At 29.1% G+C, this 21776-nt stretch overlaps 3 protein-coding genes and 1 pseudogene across 3 annotated transcripts; 3 read left to right on the top strand and 1 right to left on the bottom strand.

Moving 5' to 3' along the window:
- Positions 1 to 2434: 2434 nt before the first annotated feature.
- LOC113363571 lies at positions 2435 to 4169 on the top strand (annotated as a pseudogene).
- A 1232-nt stretch (positions 4170 to 5401) lies between these two features.
- LOC113377988 (KAT8 regulatory NSL complex subunit 2-like) lies at positions 5402 to 15512 on the top strand. Its single transcript, XM_026618477.1, has 10 exons — positions 5402 to 5734; positions 6766 to 6962; positions 7266 to 7490; positions 9292 to 9581; positions 10903 to 11074; positions 11263 to 11426; positions 11493 to 11629; positions 11713 to 11886; positions 11982 to 12110; positions 15003 to 15512. The coding sequence occupies exons 1-10, from the start codon at positions 5696 to 5698 to the stop codon at positions 15477 to 15479; spliced, it is 2004 nt and encodes a 667-aa protein (XP_026474262.1). The 5' UTR covers positions 5402 to 5695; the 3' UTR covers positions 15480 to 15512.
- Positions 15513 to 17153: 1641 nt separating this feature from the next.
- LOC113363572 (thioredoxin domain-containing protein 9-like) lies at positions 17154 to 18568 on the top strand. The gene is made up of 4 exons (XM_026606064.1): positions 17154 to 17337; positions 17482 to 17658; positions 17718 to 17919; positions 18129 to 18568. Exons 2-4 carry the CDS (start codon positions 17482 to 17484, stop codon positions 18404 to 18406), a joined length of 657 nt encoding a protein of 218 aa, XP_026461849.1. The 5' UTR covers positions 17154 to 17337; the 3' UTR covers positions 18407 to 18568.
- Positions 18569 to 19089: 521 nt separating this feature from the next.
- LOC113363573 (28S ribosomal protein S24, mitochondrial-like) lies at positions 19090 to 19780 on the bottom strand. Its single transcript, XM_026606065.1, has 2 exons — positions 19663 to 19780; positions 19090 to 19584 (listed from the first exon to the last, which is right to left on the bottom strand). The coding sequence occupies exons 1-2, from the start codon at positions 19669 to 19671 to the stop codon at positions 19090 to 19092; spliced, it is 504 nt and encodes a 167-aa protein (XP_026461850.1). The 5' UTR covers positions 19672 to 19780.
- Between the last annotated feature and the right edge of the window lie 1996 nt (positions 19781 to 21776).

Consider the following 21776-nt stretch of genomic DNA (forward strand, 5'->3'; position numbering starts at 1 on the left):
AAAAAAAATATAATTAAAAGCAAAGAAACCGGAAGTAAATCAGGAAATATTGCAAAAACTATAATTAAACATTTTTTAAATACTACGTGTACAGTTTTATTGAACTATTTGCTAATATATAAATAAATAAATATAAAAATGTGCATAATATAAATATATTTATATTATACACATTTGTTTAAATGATTTACTAATTATTACTTACCCAACATCTCACACTGCCAAAAAGAACAAATATTGCTAACAAAATCTGGTATTTGTACATTATGTAGAATAAATACATAGTGTCCATCAACTTTTTTAAAATACAATTATAACAAACGGAGTGTGCAGACAATGACAATTCTTCATTTTCCATTTCCTATTTAATAATTGATGATCATGATGACTATGTAAAAATAATAACTATATTAGGTCTGTTATCAACAAGCATATTATAATTAGCTTGTTGAAAACAAATCTAATATAGTTATTATTTATTTTTACATAGTCATCATGATAATCAATTATATTATAATATAATTATAATAATAATCTATATATAGATATGCATATTCAAAATCAATGCGTAATATCAGTATATTTCATGTCTTTGTTAATAATTTTTTTTATTATTTTTTCATCTTTGTCTGCAGTATCGTCGGCGTATAGGATGTATTTTCCCATTAATTTTGCCTCTTGAAGATTGTTTAAACAATAGATGAGATACAATAAAGGTCCTAGAACTGAGCCTTGTGGGACTCCACAGTTTACTTTGCGTCTGTCACTTGCCACGTTATCAACCATGGTCCTTAATTGTCTTTCGGATAGAAAATCTTTGATAATGCTAAGTGACATATCTTCTAATCCCAGCTCTATTAGTTTCTATGATCCATCGTATCAAAAGCTTTTTTTAAGTCTATGAATATCGCTACTGTATGCTTATTTTCTTCAAGGTGCTCACTTATGGTATTAGTTAAATCCATCAATGCACCTTGAGTATTTGATGGCGGTAAAAACACATATTGGTTTTTGTTTTTTTTGAATGAGAAAATTAAGTAATCTTTTTTTTATTACTTTTTCATGTCTAGGTCTGCAGTTATTTGGATCTGTTTTGTTTCCAATTCTAAGCAATAACAGTTAAATAGTTAGATATCCCAGTTATTATGAAAATTAAGATCAAAACAATACTAATGGATAAGTGTGTGATACCTCTGAGTTGAAGACTTGTTTGATTAATAATTTTATAAACTTTATCATTTATCCCAGAAAAATCATGTATGTTTGCATTTCTATAACATAGTACACTGCGCTCCAAAATATTTGTATTCTTTCACTAAAGAACATTTAACACTATAATGACAATTGTTTTGTCAGCGGGTGGTGTATGGCATCGTGCCTTAAGGCAAATTGCTGGAACTTTCCGTACCGTAATGAAATATTTGAGAAATTTTAAACGTTTTCAAATATATTATTACAAATACTGTAACTTTCATTACATTTGCTATCTTGTTATAACTGAGCAAATCAAATGTAAATCATAAATCAATTTATCTCCAGAACATTAACAATCGTTGTTTCATTTTGAATTCAATTTCAAAAAAAAAATTAGTTGCCTAATTTACACAAAATTGAAAAAGTATAGTCACAGTCTAAACGCATTTGCAAATAATTCTGTACGACATTTTCACTTATACTGTACTTAGCTTGGCGGCATTTTCACATTTTTCAATAGTTTTCACAAAATTGGAAAAGTGCTCCAGTACATAAACAGTCTAAACGCACTCGGGTAAACATTTGTACCAGAGAGGCGCTTAGACTGTGCTTAGCCTGGGTAATTTTTTGAATTTTTAATTCAAAATTACAAAAATATTTTATGGAAAATAAAAAAACATGTAAAATTTTTTTATCTTCAAAAGCAATTGTTTTGTCAATACAAGCAGAAAGTTTTTTATCCGATCATTCAAATCGAACGCTTACTTCACTCAAAAACGGCCATTTTTTTAACATTTAGCTCTGTATCTCCAAAACCGCTGGGGTACCTTTGCCAAAAACTAATAACCACTTTTCCCCGTCATTACGAACTGAATGTTTTTTGGATCATACAAATCGGATGATCCGTTCTCTCAAAAACTCGATTTTTATTTTTTGCACTCTTTGCTCCATATCTCCGTAACGGCTGGACCTGCCTTTGCCAAAAACTAATTAGAACGCACATCTCCTTATTAATAGGAATCGAAAGTTTTTTAAACAGCAGCAGACAACTTTTGAATACAACGAACAGGCAACGAACGCCAATGCTCTATGTCAAGAATCCATAGATAAAAGAGAGTGGCTACTACTTATAAGTTTTAAAATGAGAACACAACTTTTCTTTAGATTTGCACAATGTAGTTTGTTTTGACAGCCAATGTCAAATGTCTGAAAAATGGTTATTATTTTTGTATAAATTTGATTTTATTTTATAATCTAAATTAAATTACTTGTAAAATGCTGTTTGCATCTAATAATATTCTTTACCAGTTACATATTTTGAAACCATCATGTAGTTTTATTCTCAGAACGCAAAATTACTCAGTTGGAAGTTTCTTTAGTCGTGTTATTAATAAAACAAAAACTAGGTAAAAGATTGCATGATTGCATATTAAACATGTGCAGAAATATTTATCCTGGTTCATGAATAGTCATGCAATTTTTCCACATTTTTTCTAAATTATAATTGAGAATGTGACATGTTCTATTAATAAATTTTCTAATAATAAATGATCTTAGAATAATCAACTGCTATTTTTGTAAATAAAAGTAAATTACTTCAAATGCACAAAATATATGAATCAGCTTATAACATTTAGGTCCCAAAGCTTTAGTTATTTTATATTTTTAGAAAAGATAATGGATCATTTAAACACGTTAGGCCTGGAAAGGTCAGCGAATTAAGACATGTTCCAAGTTATATAAACAGACCTCAATATGTAATTCAACAAAAGCATATACCAGGACCTCAGCAGCCAGAAATTAAGACCACTGATCAAATTGCATCGATGAAAGAATCTTGTAAACTTGCAAGAATGATTCTTAATGTTATAGGAGAAAATATAAAAGTAAATTATCCAAAATTAATCTGTTACTGGTTGTAATTTAAACGTTTTAATTTTATCTGACTGTTTATGTTATTAGATTGGGCGAACAACTGATTTTCTAGATTCTATAGCACATGATATATGCTTATCAAATGGGGCTTATCCATCTCCATTATTATATATGGATTATCCTAAATCCATTTGTACTTCGGTAAATAATGTTGCTTGTCATGGAATTCCAGATGACCGGCCTTAGAAGACGGTGACATTATAAATGTTGATGTTACAGTAAGTAATAATATATATTTTAAAGCATCAATCGGATTGAGTCATAACTTTATTTGAATAATTAGGAATCTATATTGTTCAGTATAGGTGTTCCTGAATGGTTATCATGGTGATTGTTCTGAAACATTTTTAGTTGGCAATGTGGATGAAGCGGGGAAATATTTAGTATCAAGCACCAAAGAATGTTTAAAGGAGGTGAGAAAATGATTATGGGGATCACCTGTATATAATCTTTAAATATATATGTTTTATAAACAAATGTTTTTATAGGCAATAAGTATTTGTCAACCTGGCGTCAAATTTAATCAGATCGGTCAAGTAGTAGAAAACTTTGCTAAATCTCATGAACTAACGGTTTGCCCAGCATTTTTGGGACATGGAATAGGCCAATATTTCCATGGTGCTCCAGACATATTCCACTGTCGTAAGCATTTATTTTTACTTGTTCAATAGATAAATGATAAAGTACATTTTATCCAGAAATCTTCTTTTATCAATATGATTGAACTGCTTATTTTTGCATACTCTTATATATTATATTAAGATAAGGAGGATCTGGCAATGAAGTAATTATATCATTAGTTTTTTTTCTCTCACTTATTCTTATCTCAACGTTTTAGGTAATTCATATCCTGGTACAATGGAACCTGGTATGACGTTTACTATAGAGCCAGTATTATCACTCGGATCATCTGGATATATAGAAATTTTAGATGACGGCTGGACTGCAATCACAGAAGATAATTCAAGAACTGCACAAGAGGAACATACTATACTAATAACAGATAAAGGATGTGAAATTTTAACACTATAAAATATAGTACAGACGTCTCCATTTTCATAAAGTTTAATTGAGTTTTTATTAAACAAATTTTTGTTACTCAAGTTATCAACTCTAATAAATATTTAAATTGCATTCTTCAAACAATGAAAATGTTGTATAGCATTTAATATCATATTTGTGTTTTGTACAAGTGAATTTTGTAAATATTCATCAGAGACATTATATGTTTCTTCTATTGCTTTTTATATTTATCAGTTTCACTGTTGTCACATGTTGAACAATGTTATAAACAATTTAGTTCCATATTAAATGACTTCAATTACAATTGAAGAACAGAATTCTTTCCTTTCTTATTCCGATTATAAAACTTTACTTGACTTCATACAAAATTGATCACATGGTAAATTAATTGAACAAACACGTCTCCTAGAAGTTGGGATTATCTGATTCTGGTGAATGAGTTTATGATAAAATATAAATGAGAAATATTTAATGTAATGTTTTAAATAATAAATGTGATTGTTTACTATTGTGATATTTCTCACAGCATCAAACGTTTAACACAAGTTTCTGCAAGTCGAATTAAAAGCATAACTTTCTTTGAAAGTAAAATAAACCAATAAACTTTGTGGCTACCGGGGTGTTTAACAGCTAGTATTATCATTAGTCCTAGTCATATTATTACTTCATGAATTATTACTCTGATTTGGCGATTAATATATATTGATTTTGGTCAACATTGATTAATCGAATTAAAAGTAAGTAGACTGGTGTTGATATGTGTATAATAAAAATATCAAGATTACTACTTGTTAATTTCAATATAAAAAGGAAACTTGTATAAGATATGTTGCAAAATGCATTATACTCACTTTTGCCTAATATTGTGCAAAATATTACAAATTCTATAATGGATTGTGCAAGTGCGTGAGTCTCCTTTTATATTCTGACATCAGTTTAATTTTAATTGACTTCTAAAACACTCATTCAAATTAAATTCGTGACTAAATATATATTTTCTTCTTTTCAATTCATTCATTGTTATTCAAATAGTTTATCAAAGATTTCGGTTTGTGATTTAGTTAATTTGTCGCTAGGGGCGCTATTGTTGCATTGTGAAGTTAGGCGCGTATTTAACTATTATGACAGCTAGACATCCCTTCGTTCAGAATAAAACCTGTCGTTTATGGTAAAGAGCAAGATCGAGCTTTGTTTTGATTATCACAAAAACACGTAAATGTAAATATTTGCAAAATATGTTTGGGAAAAACATACATTTCAGTGTTCTTAATCACATTAGTGAATATCATTAAATAGTAATTATTAATAAACGCTGCGCGAAATTTTGATTGTGCTAGGTTATGTGTGAACAGAGATATACATGGTGGACTATAAGTGAGTCGATATAAACGAAAACAAAAAAATAACTTATTTAATATTGTGATTTTGTTTTGTTGAGAGTGCAATTGTGCTTTATATTTGAAAACTCTTGTTATATTTATATAAAAACATTCTGGTCGCAGTACATAAGTATTAATAAAAATAAATATTTGAAGAAGGCACAATGCAGCATTCATACAGAACCCACGATTCTAATAAATCTGTGAGTTTAGATTCTTATATAAATGTAGATAGGAATAAATATTATATATATATATATATATATATAAGCATATACATACTATATAAATTTATTACAATATAGATTTATGAAGTTCTGAGCTTATCTCACCATTGCATATAGATTAATAAAAATAATAATTGTACTACAATATATTTTATATGATATTTGAAGTCAGATAAAAATATGTCAGAGTGTGTTGTGTATTTCAAAACTATAAAATAAAAATTATAGCTACAACCCAAAGCACACTTTCTTCTATGAATTCAATTTAAAAAGTAAACTCTTTTTTAAAAACCCTTTCTTTTGGATAAGTCATTTTTAATGAGCAGAATTTCTAAATTCAAAGACATGTTTAGGATTAAACAGTTTAGTATACTAATCTTCTAATTTTTTATTGAAAAATTCTGTTCATTGAAATCTGATCATGTGTCTACAAAAATAATATAGATGTTCAGAAAAAAGTATCAATAGATGAGAAATCATCATTGCGCATACTTTTGTTGCATGTATAATTGTATGTATATTCCTAGTTCATACCCAATCGAATCTCAAGAACCTTATTCAATGTATTTCGATCCAAGCAAATGTCATCATCTGGTAAATTAATCCTGCATCCTTCTCAATCCTCAAGAATTGTTTATCATCCTCCAATATTTTCCAAGCAGCTTCCTGACAGTTTGCGACAAGAAATTGCCAATCAACTAGCCAGAGAGTATAACATAGGAAAGGTGACGAAAAATTAATAACAAAAGTTGAAAGTTGTCCATTAAATATACCATAGATGTCATATATATATATATATATATATATATATAATTATCTTAGTAATTACCTTTGGAAAATTTGGTTTGAATTTGGGATTTGCTACTATTTAACATAAACAGTAAAGACAGAGTAAAACCTTGTAATTGTTTAGTACAACTTAATATTACAATTATATCAATATTAAGTACAACTTAATATTACAATTATATCAATAAATTATAATTGTATCAATTTTATTTCACCAGATAGACCAACTTGGAACATCAACCTCGACATCTCAATATCGATTATACAGCCAAAAACCACAAGAGGAAAAAGGCTCACAAACTCCGGAAAAAGGTTCAAAAGATGATGATCAAAATTTATCTCCATCTAAATTAAGAGCTAAATTGAGAGCCGAACTGGAGCAAAGGGCTAGATCTTGTTTGCATGCCGGATACAAGTACGATAAATGATTGTTTACTAATTGTAAGATTAGGATAGATGAAAGATAGTATTAATTGTATAATTAAACTAAACACTCTGTCACCTAGGAATTATCGGATTTGAATGAGATAATGATAAATGACCAATTTTTAATCCTTTTATATGTATATTTATAATAATCTATTTGAAAACATTTAATATTTCTCGATTATTTCATTGTCATACAAGAAGTTCCAGCAATTTGTCTTAAGGCACGACTAGTTGCTTTATAATGATGCCTGATATCAATAAATAATCAAAAATATTTTTTTCTCTGTAGATGTAGCCGGCCACCAGCTACTCCTGCCAGCGACTATTGTGCTCTTCACATTCTGCAGGCAACTGGCAACAATGACCCCGCCCTGGTGCACTACACCCGTTGTGCCTATGTCTACTCGGTCAACGGCCGAAGGTGCCCCAATGCCGCCCCAAAGAAGCGCTCTTTACAAAATTCGCTGGGCGCTACGGGTCCTACCAGAGCGCCGCATCAGATGCAAAATCAGAGGTAGGATGATAATAGAATTTTGGATAATTGGAATTTGAACTATTGACTTTCCGTAGGGTAAGTTATAGTAATCGCAAAAAAATTGCAAAAAAATCGAAAATTGAAATTTTTATATATCTTTACGTTTCAGCGGTTTCTGAACATTTTCGCATATCTTAGAAAAAATTGATGTATTTGTGTTTTTGTGTGCTGATACAAACTTTTCGTCGAGAATTTCGGGAACACCGATTAACCGATTTGAATAATTAAAATAACATTTGATTCGTATTGATAAGGAGACGTGCTGATTAGTTTTTGGCGAAGGCAGGTTTAGTCGTTCCGAAGATACGGGGCAAAAAGAGCCAAACATGATAATTCAGTTTTTGAGAAAACGGAGCGTCTGATTTGAATAATTCAAAAGACATTTTATTTATATTGACAAGATGAAGAACTGATTAAATTTTTAGAAAGGCAGGTCCAGCAGTTACGGAGTTTCAATTTAAAAAAGTAAAAAAAAATGCTATTTGGCAGTCAAAAATATTCATTAGACATATGCACATCAAATTATCAGACATTTTATAGATATTTTAATAATATGAACACATTTTGTGTCCATTTTTTTGGGTTTCGTACCAAGATTTTTAATTTTAAAATTTACTTTATATGGTTCAAACAAATGTCCTCGACATTTTCGACAGTATGGAATAACCGATTTGAATGATTGAAAAAACATTCGGTTAGTAGTCAATCGCGAGGAGTTTTTGCAAAAGGCACGCCTGACCGTTTCGGAGGTATGGAGCGCAAAGGGTGTAAAATGGTTATGCAGTTTCTGAGAGAACTGATCATCCGATTAGATTAATTCAAAAATCATTTTACATGTGTAGACGATGTGAAAAAAATGGTTTTACTTAAAATTTCCTATTTCAAACATTTTCAAAAAAAAAATCATACTTTAAAAAATAATCGATTTCTTACAAAAATTTTAGATTATTTCGAAATTTAAAAAAAAAAATCGAATGTTTTCAAAGATTTCCAATTTCTCAAAAAATTAAAAATAAAACGATTTTTTTTAAAAAAAATCGAACTTTTAAGATATTTTCAAAATTCTAAAAAAAATCAAAATTACCAGAAAAATCTAATTAAAAAATTAAGAAGTGAAAAGATATTAGGTTGTCAAATATCTCCCTTCCGCCTTTTTGTATTATAAACCAATAGCAAAAAAGCGGAAGGGAGATATTTGACAACCTAATATTTGGTGGTCATAAATTAACATTAGACGTATGCACATCAAATTATCAGATATTTGATGAAGTTTTTAAAAATGAGTACTAATTTTTTTGTTACAGTTTTGTTGGGTTCCGTACCAAGATTTTTAATTTTTAAAGTTTAAGCAAATTTCAAAATTTTCCGAAAAAAAAAAATTCAAAATTTTCAAAAATATATTACAAAGTTTTATACTTCAAGTATGAATTTTAAATTTACAATTCAGTTTGGAAATGTATATATTTCAAATGCGTTATTCTAATCGTAATAAATATATCCTCAGATGGATTTATTCGGCACCTCTTGTTAATGTAAACATTCTTAAGCACTTTGAGCGATGAGATCCTCACTGTATATTTTAGGAACGATAAAATATATAGTGATTATAATCATCTATTTGAAAATGTATAAAACAATTGTTGTAAATCATCGATCAGTTGTTATTGATTACTTATTTTTTTCCTCGAATGTTCAATTACGGTACGGAAAGTTTCAGCAATTTGCCTTAAGGCACGATGTCATACACCTCTAGTTTATATTATCTTATTTATGTTTCCAGTTACTGCTTCGAACACAGCAGACTCACTCAGCGTTCTCGGACGAAGCAAGTGGCGCGACGAAAGCCCCCACAGGGCTTGGATTCCGCATTGTGTGGCTTATCGCACTATCTCGTTAAATCGTCGAATTTAAATCCAATGAAATCTGAGAAAAGCACAAATCCAACTGAAAGTAATCAGTCGTCACAATACTGGACACCCAATACTCGAGACAAAGAGGCGGAAAAGGAGAAAGAAACACTTAAAGTTGAATTAGATGAAAATGGAAAGATTGTTCCATTGGATCCAATGAGTAAGTAAATATTTAACTTGCCTTAGGGTGAGTTATTGAAATCACGTGAAGAAGTGTGAAGAAACTATTAGTTTTTTTTAACTTCCCGTAGGGCAAGTTACAGTAATCGCAAAAAAATCGAAAATGAAAATTTTTATTTATCTTTACGTTTCAAAACCTTCTGAACATTTTAGCATACCTTAGAAAAAATGGATGTATGTGGATGTGTGTGTTCGGATACAAATTTTTGTCGACGATTTCGGGAACACGGATGAAGCGATTTGAATAATTCAAAAAACATTCGATTTGTATTGATAAGGAGACGTGCTGATTAGTTTTTGGCAAAGGCAGGTCTGGTCGTTCGGAAAATATGAGGCAAAAAGTGCCAAAAACGGTAACTCCGTCTTTAAGAGAGCGTCCGATTTGAATAATTCAAAAAACATTTTACTTGTATTAACAAGATGAAGAACTGATCAAATTTTCATGAAGGCAGGCCTAGCGGTTTCGGAGATCTAGTAATAAAAGTAAAAAAAAAAAAAACGCCATTTGGCGGTCAAAAATAAATATTAGACATATGCACATCAAATTATCAGATATTTTATGGAGATTTTAACAATGAGTATAAATTTCGTTTATATTCCTATGGGTTCCGTAATAGACGGCGACGCGGCGCTTACGCGCTTCGTTATTTCGTCTCTATGCAGTTAAAGCAGTACGATTGCTTTGAAAAAAAGTTCAGAATTTCCAAAATATGTCAAAATAAAGAAAACATTTTTTTCCCAAAATAATTTTTTTTTTTGAAAAAAAAAAAGTAATTTTTTGTCAAATTTATAGTTTCTCAAAAATCTAATTATTTCGAAGTAAAATTTTTTCAAAAATGTTAATCGTTTTTAAAAAAATAATAATTTTTGGTACGGGAAGTTCCAGCAATTTGCCTTAAGGCACGATGCCATGCGCCCCACTAGTTTTTCAATATTTTATAAAAAAAATGTATGCAAAATAAATATATTTTTTTGAATATCTTAAATAATTTGGTTCTTAATTTTAATTCTACCTAAAATTCTAAAGTTCACTTATATACTTCAAATTTTAACTTTGATATTCAGTTTATATGATTCTTAGAAATATCAGATAAGATCGTTAAACGTCATCGTCCAATTTATAAGCTTTTGTATTTTGTCTATTTGAAATATGAATATTTTATAATATAAGAATTTATAATAATTTATTTGAAAACTTTTAATATTCTTTGAATATTTAATCATGATAATGGAAGTTCCAGCAATTTGCCTAACATACACCACTAGTTTTATTCATTTTTAATGGTTTGTTTTATTTTCAGAAGACGTAGATCCACAACAAGTTGAAAAATTGCGACATCCTTTACAATATGCATCATCAACTGAGAGCGAGGATGAGGAACCTATTATTTACGGTGATGTGGACCAAAGCGTTGGATTTTTAGGATCTGATGACGAATGTTTAGATGATTTTACTGGCGAAGATCCACTCAAGTAAATAACTTAGTTATAATAAAAAAAATTGCATTTCTGAATTGCAGAAATTTTCATATTTTCAATACCAAGAACAAGCATAAGAGAGCGTTGCCCCAGAAACCAGAATTGCCCCTTTAATTCTACAATATGAGATCAGCAGTATTATGAACAATGTATATGACTCCCTTTCCAATTATTATTTACAGACATGCAGGAATATATACTGCAACAGAAGCTAATATGATACTGCGAAATAAACTGTCCCGACTTCAAGATTTATATGTAGATCAGTTTAAAGTTATGCAACAGGAATTGAAAATGAAAAAAATGAAGTTGATTCCTGCTCTAAAGAGAGAATATGAAACATTGTGTTAGTATTTTGCTCAATATTATAGCACATTAGATTATAGATAACTAAAGTAGATATTATTCTCAGGTAGTGTAGAAGATCAACCTAAAGATTCTATGAAGGAGTTAAATTTATATAGAAAGTTGAAGGCTTTCAAACGCTATAATAAGAAATCTGGTGTTGAAGCTATTTTGTATGAACGATCTCTTGAAAGAACAGCTAAGGTGAGAAGCAAATAATAATTATTTCAGTGTTGGAAGTGTACAACAATTGTTTTTTATATTTAGTCAATTAATTGCTCTTTCAGTACATGGACGGTCACAGTAAATTCTCTTTACATAAACCTCATGGAGGTCATCATGGTGGGGGCCCATCTGCTGGACAAAAGTGCATATTTTCAGAAGGTGGCATCAAATGTACGGATAAGCCAATGCCATGCACTAAATATTGCAAAAGGCATATTTTGCAAGATAAAAGACAGGTGAATAAATAATGACTTAAATTAAGTTATTATTTTTCATAACACATAATTGTTTATGTTAATGTTTTAAATTTACTGTATATTTTAATTTGTAGATTTTATTCAAGCCCTGTGCCATGGAAATAGGAGATGTTTGCTGTAAAGAGCCCATAACGGGCATTCTAGAAATTGATACATGCCCATTACATTATAAAATTCCGGAGCCCAGAACATATAATATTCGGGTTAGTTTGCATGTATATTAATTTCAGATTTGCTTAATTAGATTCGTTGCATGCTGCACTGTCCTCACACTATTGTAACAATTCTTGTTCCTTCATTCCTATAATTTTTTTTCCTCAAAAACTGAAATATTGTGATGATGAACATTTGTTGCCATTTATGATAATCAGTATAGTTAAACAAACAATTAAACTTCTAACTTCTAATGCAATTTTTCAAAAAACTGTGTTTTTATTATCGTCTTGCTGACTTGCGTCAAGTCATTGTATCATTTGTTTTTATACTTTAAAAAATATTATCATAGAGTAGAATTAATAGTTTCTGGCATAATTTTTTCACTCTTTCCAATTATAGTCTTTCCAATTATTAGTCTTTTGTTAGTGGTCATATCCAGATATAGGTAATTTTTTAATAAGTGAGTCTTTTATCTAAATATTAGTTTCAATTCTTATTTCTCATTTACATGTTACTTCTAAATAGAGAAATTGCACCTAATTCGAAATGCTATTTCGAAGAAATTTTGCATTGGAATGCGATGAGATCTGGATACTGTTTTGAATTGTATGAATGCTGAATGCAAGTAATAATTGTTTCTGTTAGTGATTTGTTGTTAAAACATATAAAATATTTATAACTGTTGATTTATAACTTATTAAATATAACTATAGGTAGTACAATTTAGTAATCTTTTTTTTATTATAACATGTAATTGGCTTTATATTTATATGTATATACTAGATGACCTGACAGACGTTGTTGTGCACAACAATTAATTGTCTACAATTTTTTAATATCCTATACTAATATTCACAGTTTACTTAAAAATAATATTTATTGTTTTTTAAATTGCTCTCCACACCAAAATGCATATACATCAATATGAGCGATGTTAAATATAGAACTGCCTTAAATAAAATGATCTCAATTCCCACACTATTTTTAGAAATTAAAGTCTTTTAAACGGTATACTAAATTCTGAAAAAATTAATATATAGTATCCGCGGTAAAAGTACAATATTACATTGGATTTTTCGGCCCAAAATAATTATTCCAATAATGTTACCCATAATTATTGCAATCTCAAATTATATTCTAACTGGTTTTTAGTAATTATTGTATCTAAATTACATTTTAGTAATTATTTAATATACATTATTATCAGGGACGCTCCTGGGGTCTTTTTAGCGCCAGCACACCATTTTTTTTCTACAATATTACTATATTTTTATAAACATATAATACATAATACTAACAAACTTCAGAAAGATTTATCAAAATCCGAGAAACCGTTTAGGGGAAGTATCAAATCATACACCCATACAGAAGAATTTTGTATATAAGATATTATATATTTGCCTTTTCGGATGGTATTACATGGAAATAATTGAAATAGTAAATTAAATTGCATTAAAATACTAATTATAAGAGCTCTTATAGACAAGATATTCTTTATCGACTTAAAGTCATAGTAAACAATTAAATTTCAATTTAAATTTCAAATTTATTAACTTCCCGTAGGGCAAGTTATAGTAATCGCAAAAAAATCGAAAATGAAAAATTTTGCATTTCTCGACGTTTCAAAGGTTTCTGAATATTTTGGCATACCTTAGAAAAAATGGATGTATGTGTGTGTGTGTGTGTGTGTGTGCGTGTGTGTATGTATGTGCGGATACAAATTTTCGTCGACGATTTCGGGAACACCGATCAACCGATTTGAATAATCCAAAAAACATTCGATTCGTATTGATAAGGAGACGTGCTAATTAGTTTTTGGCGAAGGCAGGTGTAGCCGTTCCGAAGATACGGGGCAAAAAGTGCCGAAAACGGTAACTCAGTTTTTAAGAGAACGGAGCGTCCGATTTTAATAATTCAAAAAACATTTTACTTGTATTGACAAGGTGAAGAACCGATCAAATTTTCATAAAGGCAGGTCTAGCGGTTTCGGAGATCTAATGAAAAAAGTAAAAAAAAATGCCATTTGGCGGTCAAAAATGACCATTAGACATATGCACATCAAATTATCAGATATTTTATAGAGATTTTAACAATAAGTATAATTTTGGTTTACATTCCCATGGGTTCCGTACCAATGTTTACGCGTTAGACGTCGACGGTTTGATATTTCGTCTTTATGCAGTTAAAGCAGTACGATTGCTTTCAAAAAAAGTTTAGATCTTTCAAAATATGTCAAAATAAAGAAAACATTTTTTTTTCAAAAAAAAATAAAAAAAAAATTAAAAAAAATTTTTTTTCAAAAAAAAAGTAATTTTTTGTCTAATTGTTTGTCAAAAATCTTATTTTTTCGAAGTAAATTTTTTTCAAAAATGTTAATCGTTTTTAAAAAAAAAATAATTTTTGGTATGGGAAGTTCTAGCAATTTGCCTTAAGGCACGATGCCTTAATTGCCTTAAGGCAGAATTCCACTTACAGCTAGTTTAAAGTTCATCTATCACTCTTCGCATAATAATGTCTTTTGTGACATTTATTGCAAAAGCTATTGAAGAAGCAAAGTATTGATTAAATACTAATTTGTCGAGAGTAAAAAAAAAAGTAAATATTATAAGTAAACTTTGTGAAGCTAACAAATATGTTAAATATATATTATCAAAATTGTCAATTTATATTGATCACAAAGGAATATTATGATAAATATATTAACGATAACAACATAGACATTATATTTTTAATCATCACATCAAAATTGTTCCTTCATCCATTACCTTCTAAATTTAGTCCTTAATCATATCCAAATACTGTATATAAAGAATCCACGCATGCGATGTATTACATTTTTGAATTATATTAACTGCATGTGGATAGTAAGAATAAAAAATTTATTTTTCATATATTTTTTCTATCCTACTTCGAACAATTATATCCATTTGGATCTCTAGAAAGAGGATTCTGAGTCAGAGAACTCTGAAGATGAACAGGATGACCATAACACTTCTGCAGACATAAATTATAATTTACACAATCCAAGTTTAATGGATTCATCGGCTGTGAATAACTCGCTAAAAGATTCCAGTATGGATTTTTCTTTATTGGAAAATGACATGAAAAATGAAAGCATGGAGTCGGCTGATGATGATGAGGTGGATGTAGTGAATGATGGTGAGGTGTCCGCGGATGAACAAAGGGACTTGTGTTATGAAAAAATTGAAAAGGAATTGAATGAGCTAGAAGGTTCAAACCAAATCAACGAATTGGAGTATCAGAAAGTTGAAGTGCAAGAAGTGGACAATCAGCTTGATGTATCAACTGAATTAACTATTAATGAATCTCATCCGAGTGAATCAACTGTTTCAGCATCTGAAACAAGTGTTATTATAGAAGCCCTTAGTGATGATGTTGAAGTGGAGGATATGTGACTTGTACAAAATATGAAAGTTAATGCCCATATTTTTAGATAGTTGATAATTTGATATTTAAAAGTTAATTGTTAAATATTTCAATTTGTTTCATGAATTAAAATCTATTTTCTATTAAACATATAAACTATAACCTGAATCAGTCAGCTGTGTTATTTATGGTACTGTACTGTAAATTATCTTTAACTATTTTACTAGTATAATTAAGGTTCTGAATAATATATTTTTTATACTGTTTGATTAACTTGTGTAAAATACTTAATTAATTTATGGCATATTGAAACAGCTCAAGTGCATCAAATTTGCAAATAAAAATAATGAAAAGCATCTATTTTTTACCATTTTATTAATGTAATTAAAGTTTGTTCCGTTGCAAATAATGTTTGCACAAGCAAAATATAAAGTCTAAAGGACATTCTTTTTATATATTTCTGTAATTTAAGCTTTTGGATTTATTCCAATAAAATATTTGTATGAAATTGAATAATATATTTTATCTAAGCACCAAAATTACCCACCAGTCGTATTTGTCTTGTAAAAATGATATATTTTATATTAAATAATTATATATGTATATATATATATATATATATATATATATATATATTAATTATTTAATGTATTAAATATAAATTACTTATTGGTATACATATAAAAGTTTTATATATCGATGTACAGAAATATATTCTTGCAGTTGCTTCAATATATTTAGCTTTATTATATTTTTTGTTTATTTTTCTAGCCAAAATTATGAATGAATATAAATAATTAATTTATGCTGTATAGCAATTAAGTTATATATTTGTAAAGATATTTAATCTACACCAATCTGTACTTTTCAAATTAATAAATAGATTTTATAATTTTTTTTATCACTAAGTTATTTATAAACTACATTATAATGCAGCATTTTAATTTTTGAATCTACATTTTTTCATATTTTGAGGATCTAAATAACTGCTGAAACTGCAACAATATATCTATTATATTTATTTTAAATACAGTGTAAATATATTTAATTGAATGTAATTTTTGAATTTTTCAGATTGCCTAATCATCAATTATGAAAGTGATGAAAGACGAAATGAATATATTATATTTTAATATTGTCTAGAAAAACGATTAACAAAGGTAATTAATTTTTAATCAGTCTCGAGACTTATTAAGATCTTATATTCAAATTTGAGTAATTCATATTAGGAGTTTAACTTTGTAAAGGTGAAATGAAATAGTAAATCAATATTATTTTATATTTAATTGCAAATATTTATTTTATTTAATAATTATTAAATTCATACAAGTATTCAAGTGTGAATATAGTTGCGGAAAAAGTTGTTTTGGATTCAAAAAATAAAGAATGAAGAATATGGTAAATACACTGAATGTATCATGCACCAGCTTTTCGTTTAATATTTAAAATTTAAATAACGGTTAAGATTTAATATTTAAACTAAAATTTAAAACTGTCACTCAAATTATCACATGTGAGTCCACCTTACTTTGACAGATGGCATGTCATAATGTCAAGATGTACGATGTGAATACACCCTAAAGCCTTGGCGTTCATTAGTTGTCAGTTAGGTTATGACTAAGTTCCTTGACCCTCCCTCTAATTAATTTTCCAATTTTGTATTGTCTAGGATAATTTTTAATTAATAATAAATGAATAAAATTGTTTAAGCAATCATATAATGAGCAGTATTGAACATTTTCATCTTAATCAAAGCAATCGTTGTTGAGTTCAAGTTCAAATTTAAATAACAAAATTCAATTGTTTGTTAAAAGTATTTTGTGACTATAATTTTTAACTTGATTTTAAAGTATTATATGAAATACACATTCCTTTAAAGTGCTAAAGGTAAATAACGATGTTCAAATCCTTCAAATCGTTTCAACTGTGCACATGTGTTACAAATTATACATACTACACATGTTTTATTACATCCATTTATTTTGATTTCCATAAGAAATCAATCACTAATATTTTGAATTATCATTTTAGATGGAACAAATTATCCAACAAAAACTGATTCAAACAGCAAAAGTAGTGGAGCAGCAAATCGAGTCAGAAATTGAACGCTTGGATAACTTGGATCTTGATGATATAGAAAAGTTACGGGAACAACGTTTGAAGGAATTAAAAAGACAGAGTCAACAAAAGCAACAATGGCTATCTATGGTAATAATTGATAGTGAAATAGAGTAACATAAAAATATTAAGGGTTTTTGTTTTCATAGGGTCATGGAGAATATTCAGAACTTGCTGATGAAAAAGAATTCTTTGAGGTCACTAAAAAGAGCAAAGATATTGTATGCCATTTCTATAGAGATTCTACAGATCGTTGCAAAATTGTTGATATGCATCTGAAAATTATAGCTAAAAAGCATATTGAAGCCAAATTTTGTAAGATAAATGTGGAAAGGTGCCCATTTTTAACAGGTAACATGTCTTTATAAACAAAACTTGTTAAAAAGATTTGAAAGTCTAATTATGAGAATGAAATTAATATAAATGATAAATAACTTTCTATAAAGCAAATTACTGCTGTTCAGCAAACTGCATAATTTTAATTCCTGTTTAATAAGCACCTATTTCGAATAAATAAATTCATTTTGTTTTTATATTACTCATTCGTATTTTTTTATCAGAGCGACTGCGTATCAAGGTTATACCAACAATAGCACTCATCAAAGACAGCGTCACAAAAGATTATATCAGAGGTTTCACAGATCTTGGAAACTGTGATGATTTCTCAACTGAAATGTTAGAATGGAGAATTGCACATTCCCATGTAATCAATTATAATGGTGATTTATTAACACCTCCTGATGAAAAACACAGAAAAAATAAACTGACAATAGAGAAGAAGAGAACTATTCGAGGAAATGATGCCTCTGATGATTCAGATATTGATTTTAATGATTAAAGCACAAAATTGAGATTATGATAATTTGAAGTTGTGATGGAAGAGCTTGCATATAAATTTTAGATAAAAATTAAATTATTGTATGAAAGATTAAAAATTGAAATGGGTATCACATATGCTAAAATGCAATTAATTCATTAACATAAGTAAACAACTGAAATACAGCACTTAAAATAATACTGACTTATATTTTTTTTACAATTTAATTTTTGCAAAATCTTAATATCATTACTCTGATATTGAACTGAGTCAAAAACCAAAAAAAATATTACAAAATTTGATGAAATAGCAAAGAAATGAATTAGAATTTTAAATTAGAATTTGTTTTGTGAGATCTGTAATGTAGTCTGGCAAAAAAATCTTCTCACAACCAATTTTATTTGAAAAAATCAAAATGGCTATTATTAAAATTTTAAATCTTTGGCTTTGAAAGAAGTTTTGTTTTTCAGATAACATTCAATATGCAATGTCTGTAGTGAGGAAAAATCACAGAAAGCATTAAGTTAATAAACAATTCAGTTTACCACAATGGTTTAAACATATGCAACCACAATGATTTATGAACAAGAAAGGCTCAGAACTGTATTACAATATTACTAAAATATATTATTAAATAGAAAATGAATAATGAAACATATAATAATTACTATAACTTCATCAACAAGTTTTTGTACAATTCAGGCTTAAATATATTTGAACACAACATCCTTTTTATCACTAACAGTTTGTAACTCTAAAGTAACAGGACACTGAAGCCAATATGCTAACAACTCTTCTGAAAATCCAATCAGAAAATACATCTTCCTAGCATTAATCTTTTGTTGCATTATCGCAGCAATTCTGATATGATTATGTTGTCGTTTTATAATAACTTCAGATGCTAGAAGATTATGCCAAGTGCCTTCCATAAACTTTCTTATAAACATATCTTCAACTGCAGTTTCTGCAGGTCGCAAACCGTCTTCCAAATTTGATGTGTTCCAGGAGTTCCATGATTTTCTATGAGCTATAAAGTGTGGTGGATTTGCCATTTCGTAGGTAAGAGGCTTATCTTTTTTTAGAGATATTTTGTATCGACCAGACTGCACTTTATTGACAACTGGGGTAGTTGAAATAGTGCGAAAGATATTGTTAGGTGCATTTAATAGATGTTTGTTTGAAACGGTCCTGTGGTACAGCTTGAAAAAGAATTGTTTCATTTCAAAAAAATGACTCTTGCCATTGAGGTTAGAATTCGAATATGAAAATTAACTTACCCGCAACATAATAAATTATGGATTAAAAGTATGTTATTGAACTAAAAAAGATTTTTCTTGAATAGATCTGTTTATTCTTATATAATTATATTTATGCACACAATTATATGTAGCCTCACATTATATTATAGGTTATTCAAATCGCCATTTTTGAATTTTGACAATCACAGAATTTTATTGTTGTCGGACAGATGTCGGCAGTTTAAGATAGAAGTACACTGTTATGCCATGATAATTTTATTTTCTTTTAATTCTTTTTACTTTTTTCATTAGATCTCCGAAACCGCTAAACCTGCCTCCATGAAAATTTGATCAATTCTTTATCTTGTCAATACAAGTAAAATGTTTTTTGAATTATTAAAATCGGACGGTCCGTTCTCTTAAAAACTGAGTTACCGTTTTCGGCACTTTTTGCCCCGTATCTTCGGAACGGCTAGACCTGCCTTCGCCAAAAACTAATCAGCACGTCTCCTTATCAATACGAATCGAATGTTTTTTGAATTATTCAAATCGGTTGATCGGTGTTCTCGGAATCGTCGACTAAAATTTGTATCCGCACACACATACACACACAAACACACACACACACACATACATCCGTTTTTTCTAAGGTATACCAAAATATTCAGAAACCTTTGAAACGTAAAGATTACAAAAATTTTCATTTTCGATTTTTTTGCGATTACTATAACTTGCCCTACGGGAAGTTAAAAAGAACTAGTCGTGTATGTCATCGCGCCTTAAGGCAAATTGCTCGAACTTCCCGTACCGTAACGAAGTGTTCGAGGAATATTAAATGTTTTCAATTAGATTATTATAAATACTGTGATATTGTCTAAGTTAAAATTATTCATTTGAAGTATATAAGTGAGCTTTAAAACTTTAGCCAGAATTAAAATTAAAATCAAAATTATTTTCGATATACAAAACAAAATTGATTTTTTTTTCAAAAACAATTGTTTTGTTAACACAAGCAGAGAGTTTTTTGAATCATTCAATTCGGATGCTTATTTCTCTCAAAAACCGCCATTTTTTGTATATTTAGCTCTGGATTTTCGAAATGGCTAGGCCTGCCTTTGCCAAAAACTAATAAACACAATTTCTCCCAATCATTACAAATTGAAGGTTTTTTAGATCATTCAAATCCGATACTCCGTTCTCTCAAAAACTCGATTTCTATTTTCTGCACTCTTTGCTCTTTATCTTCATAACGGATTGACCTGCCTTTCCCAAAACCTAATCAGCACATCTCCCTATCAATAGGAATCGAATGTTTTTTTGAATTATTCAAATCGGTAGATCCGTGTTCCCGAAATCGTCGAGAAAAATTTGTATCCGCACACATATATCCATTTTTTCTAAGGTATGCCAAAATATTCAGAAACCTTTGAAACGTAAAGATATCCAAAAATTTTTATTTTCGATTTTTGCGATTACTATAACTTACCCTACGGGAAGTTAATTATTTATTAGTTGTGTACACCCTACCCTATGTAGGTTTTGAGACAGTTGAGGCAGTCAATATACATGTATTTACAGACTTATAGCTGGGTATCTCAAATTCCGAATACTACCTACTTCCAATAATTATTCAATTTTATGGGATGCACTAATAAACAAATACTAAAATAATCGCTATCTGAGCTTTAACTATTTTAAACAGTTAATGTCCTTTTTTTAATTTAAAAAAAAAAAAATCAATTTTTTTTTTTAATTTTTGAACAACAATTAGAACTTAATAGTCCTATAAGCTCTGTTGAGCTGATTTTTGACTTTATACTAGTCTGTTTCACAGATGGCAACCCAATAATCAGTTGTCACATCTCTGTATGATAATTTATTAATTTCTGTATAGGGCGAGTATGGTGCTGCAATGCCGGTTGAAGGCTATTTTCACTTGGAAACATATTGCTATCTATATTTCCAAGTGAAAATCGTTGTCACTGTTGTCTGACAACAGGCTGCTCGAAGTGGGTATCGAACCCGGGACCTCTGAAACAAGTCCCGTCGCTCTTAACCGCTTACCTACGGGCGAGCCCTAATGTCCTTTAAGACTGTAAACACGTCGCAGACTTCAGCACTGGCAGATACACTCTTGGGCGGCATATTTAGGA

This window comes from Ctenocephalides felis, unplaced genomic scaffold (genome assembly GCF_003426905.1).
Source record: "Ctenocephalides felis isolate EL2017-DRISC unplaced genomic scaffold, ASM342690v1 CF-g0.4_SCAFFOLD_00845, whole genome shotgun sequence".
NCBI classification, from domain to species: domain Eukaryota; kingdom Metazoa; phylum Arthropoda; class Insecta; order Siphonaptera; family Pulicidae; genus Ctenocephalides; species Ctenocephalides felis.

What these genes read in the sequence shown, in the direction of transcription:
- LOC113377988 (XM_026618477.1), top strand. Translation starts at nt 5,696, where the DNA reads ATGCAGCATTCATACAGAACCCACGATTCTAATAAATCT. An exon ending in CTCTTGAAAGAACAGCTAAG is followed by an intron (nt 11,630 to 11,712) that starts GTGAGAAGCAAA and finishes TTGCTCTTTCAG; the next exon opens with TACATGGACGGTCACAGTAA. An exon ending in CCAGAACATATAATATTCGG is followed by an intron (nt 12,111 to 15,002) that starts GTTAGTTTGCAT and finishes TTGGATCTCTAG; the next exon opens with AAAGAGGATTCTGAGTCAGA.
- LOC113363572 (XM_026606064.1), top strand. Translation starts at nt 17,482, where the DNA reads ATGGAACAAATTATCCAACAAAAACTGATTCAAACAGCAAAAGTAGTG. An exon ending in AGCAACAATGGCTATCTATG is followed by an intron (nt 17,659 to 17,717) that starts GTAATAATTGAT and finishes TTGTTTTCATAG; the next exon opens with GGTCATGGAGAATATTCAGA. An exon ending in AAGGTGCCCATTTTTAACAG is followed by an intron (nt 17,920 to 18,128) that starts GTAACATGTCTT and finishes TTTTTTTATCAG; the next exon opens with AGCGACTGCGTATCAAGGTT.